An 11,071-nucleotide genomic window follows, 5' to 3' on the forward strand; every position below is an offset into this window, starting at 1 on the left:
AAAGAGTGTGAACTTGCTGTTTAAAAACAGCTCTGTCAAAAATATTTTGACCTGTCCTATCACACATCCAATGTCTATTTTCCACATGGAAAAACATGGTTTCTATACCATCTGGTGCACTGGTGAATTCAGGGAATACTTGAATTTCCACATGTGAAATCAAGGAATGTAGACTGTATTTTGTTGAGTTTTAAAATTGGTCTTAAAACCAAATAAATTATACATTAGTCTTGTGGAACTTGAGCAAAGGTATTTTTTGTTGTAAAATAGCATGTTCTTGAAACAAGATTCTGTAAAATGTCACTGAATATTCTGTGTAAGAGGATGACAGGACGAAAGTTTATCTACTAGGCTGTCAAATAAAAGCTGACTGCATGGCAAAATGACTTATGTTTCACTGATAAATAGCTCAAAGGATTTATAAACAATATTTAATGAATTCAAACCTTTTTTTAAGGCCTTACCTGAATTTTCTTTTTTTACAGCTCTGTATGGTATTTAAAAGTATTTTTACTATTTGAGTAATAACAGAAACTGATTCTCTTGAAAATATTTTTCCATCACCTGTTTTTTGTCTTGCTTTGTCTCCAGGCATTTCCGCATTATTAACTAAAGATTTCTAGCTAAAATAATCTTGTGTTTCTGATTTACATGGTAGTTGTTTCAATAACAGATTTGCCACCTTTGCAAAATTCGATAGAGAACAATTAATTTCTGCCAAACTTTTTCACCAGTATTGCCATGACTTTGGTAAACTGCATGATTATAAGTGTTTCACATTCTGCTGTGGTTCAGAAAAAAAAAAAGCATTATGACAAACTTTTAAAATATTCTCATCAATTATCATCACTATTGTTAGTTATCTTAGATGTGTATAGTCAACACAGTGTACTATATTGCATATAGTCAATGGAATAGGCGTTGAAGTAGAGAACTGTGTACTTTTAGTTTTAAAACAGTAAACCACTTGAGCCCACACTGTTTATGCTTCAAGTTCAGTCCAGACAGACTACACCTGAACACTGAACAGGAAAATTCTCATTAAAAGAGCATTTTCCCACCCCCTATTACGTTTCCCTCAGGATATCTATCAGCTCTGTGCAACAGTCTATGTGGGCTTCACTGCCAATATCACAGGAACAACTTTTATTAAATTCTACTTTAGCACTTGAGCTTCCAGGCCCAGCATGAAAATGAAAGCAGAGGTGGAAATATGGCTGGTCACACATTCCAAAAGCTTAGCTCAGTTTTAGTTGAAAATAAATTTTATAAACCACCAGAGCTTTGGAAGACAAAGGTCCTACCTTTCAAAAATACCTTTCCCGCACATGGTTGCTACATCAAGTTCTGTTCCTTTTGGGCAAACCAAACCAAACTAAAATCAGAAGTGGATGATGTTCTTCCTATTCTGCTCTCCAGCAGTTTAAAACTGATTTTTAACAAGAACTTTAAACGGAGACCTGGTATTATACCTGTAATTTTGGAGAAATAACTATTTTTCCTAACCAATATTGAAGTGTATTTAATTATTGGGATGGCAGGCAGATGATGCTCCACATAGACCATCCTGGTTAAGCGTGAATTTTCGCTCCATGAAACCAGATGTTCAGGTGAAACTGTAATTTTAAAAGTTGCCAGAATGCGATGCAGATGGTGAAATTCTCTGCACTGGGTCCTGATCATATCAGTATGTGAGGAAGTACAGAAACTTTAGATGTTTTTATTTAGCTCTCAAGTGTGGTTCCTAAAGTATTTAGTGCTAGAGAACTCAAACTAATAGTCCAGTCATTTCATTGGTTGAATTTAACAGCAGTCAAGTAGAAAATTAAAATACGCTTAAGACCGAGCATCCTGCTGATCAGGTATTATCTGGGTCAAATTCAAATTTCAGCACATTCAGAGTTAATTTTTATTTCAGGTAATTCAGACTATCACTGCAACTGACAAAGATAACTCTGCAAATGGGGCAAGATTCTACTTTTCCCTTGATGAAGGGTTTTCTTCGAATCCCAACTTCACTCTAAGGGACAATGAAGGTAAGTCAAACACATAAATCTCAAAGAAATGTGTCTCTGTTTTGTTTGGGATGACTCATTGAACAAAACAGTTTCCATGTGTTTTTTGACAGAAGGAGAAAACTGATCTGTCACCACTGAACTGGTTGATATCAAGGACGTGATTGCTGTTGTTTGGATGTGATTGATTGTTGGTTATTGCTTAAAGGAGGAAATAAGAATTTAAGGGGCATAAAAAGTTGCATTCATGCTTACATTTATGGATATGATACCAAGAGCAAGTCCTTCAGTGCTTCCTGGATGATAGTCTGTTGCTTCATGCCCTTCCTAACAAGGTGTCACTAAAATGTACAATCACAAGTTCAGAGCGGATAGGCCCAGAAGGAAAAGGGCCTTCAGAATCACCCAGCCAAATGTTTCTGAACGTTCTTCAAAGAACCATCCAGCCTTTCAAAAGAAACCCCAAATCAGCCTCATAGTTTCCATTTTGCAACTTGATGAAAATGAGTAAATATTAAATGCTTGTCTTTAGCTTATCTCTTGAGGGGTTTTTTGTATGTGCACATTGTGTGGTTTTGTTTGTATGCACGGGTGGAAGTGTGGGGGTCTTGGCTTTATTTTACAATAGTATTTTTGCAGTAGTGCCATGCAATACCATCTGAGATCTTACAAATCACTACTAATCTGTAATGACTGAGAAGAACTAGCTCCACCATTGGTACATATGGTACCTACAGTGGTGTTTAAACTATTCTTTACAGATATTTTTTATCTGTTTGTAAAACCTTTCAGGAAAGGAGACAACATAATCTTCCTGAAGGATCTGTTCCAATGTTTAACTATACTGAAATCATAAAAAAAATTTAAAAAACAAAAAACAAGTCATGCTATTTGTATGGACAGGATTCATATTCAGATTCTGGTTCCAGAATTGATCAATCCATTATCTATCAATATTGAAAAACTAATAATATTTGAAGGACTAATTTATATATTAAAAATATTCCTCAAGTGATGACTCCAGCCCTTTCCTAGATTACTATATCAGTTCCACTTGGATCATGAGGGAGCATTATCACAAAAGCCAGAGGGTTGTTCCTGAAATAAAGGAGGCGTACTATTGTGTATTTTTGTTCTTGAGTCTAGGATTCCAATAAACTCATTGAGTATCGGGCTGTGCTCTCATGTAGGAGACCATGGCCATGTTCATTTCAGTATGAGATACATCAAGATGTGGTTTTGAATAACTCCTAATTCTTTTTCATGATGAAGTTAATATTTTATTATATCGAATATATTTTAATCGGGATCTGTATTATATGTGTTTATTAGCAGTAGGAAATGATGTCTTATACTTACTTCAAGGACTGCATGTCACACACAGATTTATAAGAGGGTGAGAACTTCTGGTAAATCTCTAGTGCAGTAGTGTCATGCTTTGGATATAAGTATACAGCAGTAGGTATTTGCTGCATTCTTGTTACCTCCCCAAGAGCAGTGAGCAATAACTTTACCACCAACAGCAAAAGGCAGTGTTTGAACTACTCTAATTTGGAATTTGCAGGGGGAAGTAGGAGAAGGAACTCAAAAGGTATCCTTTAAGGTAAAGCTCTCTTGTGCATTATGTTTTTATTTCACCTAAAGAGGTACAAAAAAGTAAGTATGCACTTCCTGTAGTATCTCGCATAAAACTTCTACATGTACAGAAACACCAGAAATGCCGTTTCCAGTTTGCCCAGATAACAAGCACAATGACAGTTTAACCCAGATCATAAGAAATCTAGCTTAAAACCAAAAGCATTACCACTGCTTTACTTGGCGCACGATGCTTTGATTGTACAGTTTCAACACTCACCATCATTGGGACTTTTCTTTGTGGTACAGTCTAAATGTAAAATACCAGTGAAACACTTACAAAGTACGTTGGCAACAATGGGTTATCTAGCATTTACAACTTTTATATTTATCATCTATTCCTATTCGGAAATTGAATTTCTGTTGGTTTCTATTCAAGGAAATAGCTGAGAGATGGTGGGCAGAAGAGGCCTTTATTATGTCTGTGGCACATTTACACTTTTGAGAACTCATGTTTTTGAGTAGCAGCTGTTAAAAAGAATCAGAATGCTCTTAACACAAGATAGCTGTTATTTTTACATCTGGATTTAATAAATCTATGAAGGCTAGTATTCTTGGAAGGTTTTATTTGTTTGTTTGTTATGTTGATTTTAAAGGAAAGAAGAAGAGCTACAACAATTGCCTTAAGAGAGTTTTCAATAATGTTTTGCGGAATGAGAAAAAACAAAATCTCTATGTCACGTTGAAAGTGGCAGTCAGTCGTAGCTGTATCTCTCTTGCAGCCAACTTTAGATCCAGTCATCCTCCCCTACTATTTCTTCAGGACAAAGGCTTCATTTCATGAAAATTCCAGCAGACATTCTCTTCCCTTGTTTTCATAACCCAGAACAACAGAATTCTGCTCTTTGAGCCCGAATACACTATTGCGTGAATGTTCCCCTACTCCATTATCATCAGCAGAGCTACAAGAACAAAAGACTCTACTGCGGTGAATTGGATCTTTAAATATTAATGCTTGTATCCATGCACTTTGACTGAAATCTAAGGACTTGCACAAGCATAAGATTTCATAGTTTGTCCCTATCTACCTGTATAAGCTGTGTCAGCATGTGTTTGATTCAGGTCAATAATAGTCTATGGCTTCAGCAGAGGAAATAGATATTAAAGCATCAGTCCAGATAACTGATCACATAACTAGTTAAACTTTTATGTCTTGAGCCTGAACTTGTGCCTTTACTCAGTATCAATCCAGAATGTTAAAGCTCCAGTCTTTGAATATTAAAACCCTCAGGGAAATGTAGGTCAGGAGACAACCACAGGACTATATGACATCTGCAGTCCAGCAGAACCTGGGAGTTGCTTGGATCACCTTCTGGATTCTGTTGGTGTTTACAATTTTCATTTTAAAGAAACAAATGAAAAAGACAGAATACGGTACCTTTTATCCTACTGACTGGATTGTTAAGCTACAGTAGATCCTTTGTTGCTATTTGAGTGTTTTTATACACTGACGAACTACTATTCAAAGAGAGTAAAGGCTTAAGAGCACGAACAAGAGGACAGCCAACAAAATGATGCAGTACGTGTACACATGTAAGCAAGACAGAACAAGAGCTGCAATAGAATTTCTTTGCTATGCAAAGAAAATGCATTAAGTTGTAATAATGCCCTGCAATTTTAGAGAGCAAAGCCTGGGAAGATGTCTTTTTGTTTGTTTGGGAATTGTACTTAGGAAGGCTTTTTAATGAAAACAGGCTGTTCATTCTGTCCAGAAAAATGTGGCAGTTTCTATTAAAGCATGAGCAGACAAATACTTTTTTAATCTGCTTGTGCTTTTATGTTGCGGTTCAGATGCTACATAACTCAGTTCATCGCTGTCCCTGTTCTCACTTTGTTTTTTAGGATGTTAACATAGATAATTTTAAATTTTTTTTCAATTGTTACTAATATCTCAAACTCACACTTTTTGCTTAATCAGAAATATCTACTTTTGGGATGTCCCATTAAAAATTTGCCAGGGCAACATGAGACTAAAACCTTCTGTTGGGAAATCAGAGGAAAGATAAAAGAACTTCACAATAGAGCTGTTGCTAAGTACTGAATTTAAAATTGCATTTTTAAAAATCTTGAAAATATCACAATATTTTTCCAGATCGTTAAAGAATGTTTGTTATATTTGTCAACATTTGTTAGTGTGATGGAATATGCATGTGAGCATATGTCACTGTTATGACATCTACAACCATTTACATACAGACATACACATTTGCATAGTCTGTCTCTCTGAGTTTAAAAAAAATCATTCCCTCTTTCTGCCAATTTTGCTACCTATTGGAGACCTCTTTCAGAAGTTAACACAATATTTTTCAGGGAGCTGGCAAAAACGTGAACCCTCAGAGAACTTAGGTGCAAGAGAACATTTATTAATTTTACACACTTTAAAAAAAAAAAAGTTTTGCTGGTGGTATTTTTTGTCGCAAGATATACAGTCTACAGTGGATGCTCCAGTGAGTGTTGTAAATTTCCTGGACGGTCAGAGTTTGTGCAGAGGCTGTGCACATTCACCCTGCACCACCAGTAAGATTTGTACATTCTCTTACTTTAATGAATTGAGACTGCTGACTTCTGAAAGTGGACTAAGTTTACCTTACATTCAAGGAAGAACAGCTCCCTAAAGAATGATTAGCATTTGGTCTCCCCTCCTTTTATTTCTTCAGGACAAAGGTTTCATTTCACATTTGGAGTTATATTTTTCCCCTCTGCCCACTTTTTTCAAAGATCTGGCCTTTTGAAAATTGCCCAGTGATAATATTCTGGGGCTGGAACAAAGGTAGGCCATTTTTCTGACACTAGCCCTTTGGAGATTCCTTTTTCTCAGTGTTATGGCATAAGATACTTTAATACCCACAGAAGTGGGTATTAGAGAGAGAGAGAGAGACCTGCTTTTCTATGAAATCTGGACCACAATGAGTTCAGTGACGTAAAATGAAATTCATAATGTGTTCATGCATGAATGCCTGTGATGCAAATTAACATTTTTCCTGTGCCACAGATCAAAACCAAGAATAAAGGTCAGTTTTACTTCACATTGCTGTCATTTAGGAAGAAAGCAGCCTCCAGAGGGTAATTCACCCTATCCCCATGTGAATCCTCTTGCACAAGCTTCTGTTTATCTCTTTTCCGAGAGTGCAAAATTCTTATCTCCAACCATGTTGTACAGATGTCTGTAGTAGCAGACTGGTGAACTGACTGGGTCTTGAAAGTTGAAAAAAAGCATGATACATACCAGACCTTGTCTTAGTTGTTCTGAAACATTCGAAGTGGCACTAAAAAATGTCAGATTGAAACCCCTACTTTGCGACCCAACGTAGCTGCACGGTTCCTGCCTTCATTTACATCAAAGTGGTGTGCTTGTTCTGGTTATGTAGTATTGCAAGTTACTACTGCCCTTTCATGAAATACCATCCTGTAAAAAAGATGAGTTCTAACTTGATAGAAATGATATCTGAGAAAGTGCAACATTAGTGTTATACACAGTGACTGTAAGTATAGTCTGTAGAAGCGCAGCTGTCAATGAGTTCAACACCTGAGCATGTATTATTACCAAATCAAGACATGAAAGTAAAAAAAGGAATTCTACCATGAGTACAAAGGACAGAAAACCAGGGCTAGCTTCCATAGGGGGAGACATTTTTCTTCCTCAGGCCTCTGAACATTTTTTTACCTTTTTTTTTTGTTTGTTTGTTTTTATTTATTTAAAAAGTTGGAGCTAAAGTTGGTGAAATAAGTAAGTTAGTTCATAGTTTCAGGTCCTTCATGCATTTCTTCTCAGTGCTGCTACCTGTTGGTGTTTCAGAAACCGACACATAAGCAAGTAATTACGTTTCAGGCCCCCAAAGTCTTCTATGTTGCTTTTCACTTTTGCTGACCACTGAACTAGAAATTGGCAATAGCTTTTTGCCCATTGGCAATGGCTTTGAAACCAGCACAAAAGAAAAAATATTCACAAGAGTTATCAGTAAAGGAATGAAACAAAAATGCCTGTCAATATACTCCCACATAAACAAATTAACTGCTCTAACTCCAGAAACATAAGAAATGCAAATCATTTCAATATATTTCTTTGGGTTTAATTAGATATGACTTCTTGGAAAATCTATAAGGGTTTAACTGCTGATACAAGCAGAGCTGAAAATTAAAACATGCCTTAAGCTATAAACAGGTTTTTACTCAATTCTTTAACTTCCATTTCTCTTGAGTCTGCCTGTAATGTGTAATGTGTCAAAGGAATTCTCAAACTGTGAATAATAAATGAGTATCCTCCCAAGTTCTCCAGTAGTTACCTTCCATGGTGTTATCATTGTATCTCGGCTTCCTTGATTTTCCTGTGCCCTCCTTTCTTTTCTTAGTTCAGAAGCTCAGTGTAAAGACGCAGAGATGATGGAAAAAGAAATGTGATAACAGCCTTGTATACAGTGTACACTCTGGCCTAACAAACTGCCCCATCTTCAGAATGTGAAAATGTGCTGCGTTAGAGCCATGCAGAATTTCACGTGTAACCAGAAACCCACTTGAGATTAAACTTCATGTTTGCAAAGCACAGCCTGAATTTGAGAAAGTTTAGATCGTGAAATGCAGCAATCAAGGAATCAGATGAAACTTTCTTTCCCTGTGTTAGAGTTGTTAACATCCCTTAGCAGCCAACCCTTTCATCTCCAGCAAGTCATGGTTCTTATCATACTTCTCAGGGCTGAAGTTCACAGTTTAAATCTAATGTGATAAAAAGGTCTTTCCTTCCAGGCCTAGAAGAATCAGCTCTGTAGTTCTCATCATCCTAGTGCTATTGCTGCTATCCTATACACTTGTCTTCCCTGTCTATCTGATGTATCTGTTTTCAGTTGTCAAAGGAATTTCTCTATCTATGACTCCTCTCCTCCCTTTCAAACTAGCTTTGTTGATATAACTATTTTATTTTATTTATTTCCCTCCAGTAAATGCTTTCCCAGGTCATCAGTGCTTTTCTAGCTCCTCTTTCAGTGAGTCATAGAATCAGAATGATAGAATGGTTTGGGTTGGAAAGGACCTTAAAGATCACCTAGTTCCAACCCCCCTGCCATGGACAGGGACACCTTCCACTAGATCAGGTTGCTGGCCTTCAGTACTTTTAGGAAGGGGACATCCTCTGGGCAATCTGTTCCAGTGTCTCACCATCCTCACAGTAAGAACTTCTTCCGAATATCTAATCTAAATTTACCCTCTTCCAGTTTAAAACTGTTACCCCTTCTCCCATCACTACACTCCCTGGTAAAATGTCCCTCATGTTTCCTGTAGGTCCCCTTTAAGCACTAGAAGGCCACTATAATATCTCCATGGAGCCCTCTCTTCTCCAGGCTAAACAACCTCAACTCAGCCTGACTTCAAAGGAGAGGTGCTCCAGCCTCCTGATCATGTTCGTGACCCTCCTCTGGACCCACTTGATCAAGTCCATGTCTTTCCCACGCTGGGAGCCCCAGAGTTGAACATAGACTTCCAATAGTTTTTGAGAAGGAATGTGTACAATTAAAACACGGAAGCTTAGGATATCAGAATAGCTGTCAGGATGCAGTTGGTAGTGCAATTTGGGTCAACTTTTATTATCTATTAATTTTGTAGACATACCTTTACATATGATTGTCTTCAAGAATAGGGATCTGACTAGAACATTAGAGACATGATGTCTGTGTTAAGCCAATGTCATTAGCTTTGGTAATTTTCCACTACCCTTGATTCTCAGTGACCTTCGGAAAATCAGTTCTTACACACTGTTCCCTTCTCTGTAAAAATTAGAGATCCCATTTGTAAAATATTCTAAAAGATTTAATGAGAAAGATAGTGTGAGAGCTGAGTTACTTTCCAGCATTTTACTTATATATACACACAGGCATGCGCTAAGAGTTACGTAAACTTTATGTAAACTCTGTAACTGTGAGAGTAGTTGTGCAAATTAATACCTCTGACGATACTGGGAACAGAAAATGCCCATGTCAACACTCAAAAGATTGTGTTCATACTTTTTATTTGTGTTCAAATTTGTGAAATTGCCTTGAAGGCAAAGCTTTACATTGTTTCTTTAAGAATGTTTATAATGCTGTGTGTTGCTACAGAATCTCCTGGTTATATGCCGTGTAATATCTCCATCTGCAGAAATCTAGTTATTGGTCAAGAAAACACAAACAACATAAATTCGCCATGGCAAATTTTTGAAATTAAAAATTTGAATCTGGCTCCTTTGCCAAAAAATGTGTCTTACACTGTTTAGTTCTATTATGTCAACAGTACAAGAAAAACAATTTAATGTTGAAAGAATAAATACAACATTACAAGAAAAAACATTTTTTTTTCAATTTTTTTATTTATTTTGTGTGGTATAAAAATGTCAGTTCCTTGTTTGACAGACCGTCCAGCTCAGAGAAGCATGGGTTAATTATAGTTCTTTTCAGAGTTTTTCACCATAATATTTGAAATTTCTAGTTTTTCTATTTTGTCACTTTGGTCTTTTTATTTGTCTCACAGTTTTTATTTATTGTCCTCACAATTTTTTCCCGATCTGTCTGCACTTTTCCTTATAGCCCACATGCTCACATCACAATGCTCTTTCCTTTACATCTTTGCCATCAGTCTCTGTGATTAAATTAATACTAGATTCCCGCTCAGGAATCCTAAGTTTTTCTTCATTCTGTTTGGTCTCTGATACTTTCATTTTCAGCCCAGATTTTCATTGCTGCTTCTGTAGCTGTATGGTGATACTGGATTGTTCACTCTTTTTTAGTTTCATGCGTAAGGATGGATGGAGGAGGTTATGCTTTCCTGCTCTTTTGAGATTTGACTACTGGGCCTTCTTTAGTTATAGGCCCAGGAAAATTCACGTGGACAAAATTTTGTAGGATTTTCTTATTTGTATGGACAAGGTAGCTGAACTGAAGTTCTGGGGCTTGTAGACACCATAACAGAAATAGAGTATTAAGCAGAAATTAAAGCCTGTTCTTATTATTGGTAGTAACACTTGCTCACCTTTTGGATTTATCAATATAAGATCTGATTTTTTTTTTTTTTTGGAAGAGAAATGGCAGTTGTTAATACTTAGCTCATGGGTATAGTGTCACTTATTTCCAATAGGGAATTACCTTTCAAGCTGAGTCCTTTAAACATATCCTTAAGTTTTTAAGGTGTTATTTCTGGATAATCTTGTTGTATGATTGTCGTCTTCTCAATTGTTTTAACTTGAAATATAATTCTCCTTAGAACTGTCACTTCTTTGAAATGTCTGTCTCTTTCTGTTGGTAAGTACATGTGCTAAAAAGCACACAGGGGAGTGCTGCACTTGCCATGTCACGAAAGGAAGGTATATGCTGCAGGCTACGTAGCATGAGGCTGTTAAGGGATGCATGAGGATCCACAGGGTGTTGCAATAATGTTGAAGCGCTGTGTAAAGCGGACTCTTT

At 36.6% G+C, this 11,071-nt stretch overlaps 1 protein-coding gene across 1 annotated transcript in view; it reads left to right on the plus strand.

Moving 5' to 3' along the window:
* Window positions 1-11,071, plus strand: part of CDH18 (cadherin 18, type 2) — a 120,208-nt gene that overhangs the window by 106,140 nt on the left and 2,997 nt on the right. The window contains exon 9 of the mRNA XM_010144834.1: window positions 1,919-2,036. Within this exon, the coding sequence (XP_010143136.1) occupies window positions 1,919-2,036 (118 nt within the window). The remainder of the gene's footprint in view (window positions 1-1,918; window positions 2,037-11,071) is intronic.

The sequence above is a fragment of the Buceros rhinoceros genome, unplaced genomic scaffold (genome assembly GCF_000710305.1).
Source record: "Buceros rhinoceros silvestris isolate BGI_N320 unplaced genomic scaffold, ASM71030v1 scaffold441, whole genome shotgun sequence".
Taxonomy (NCBI): Eukaryota; Metazoa; Chordata; class Aves; order Bucerotiformes; family Bucerotidae; genus Buceros; species Buceros rhinoceros.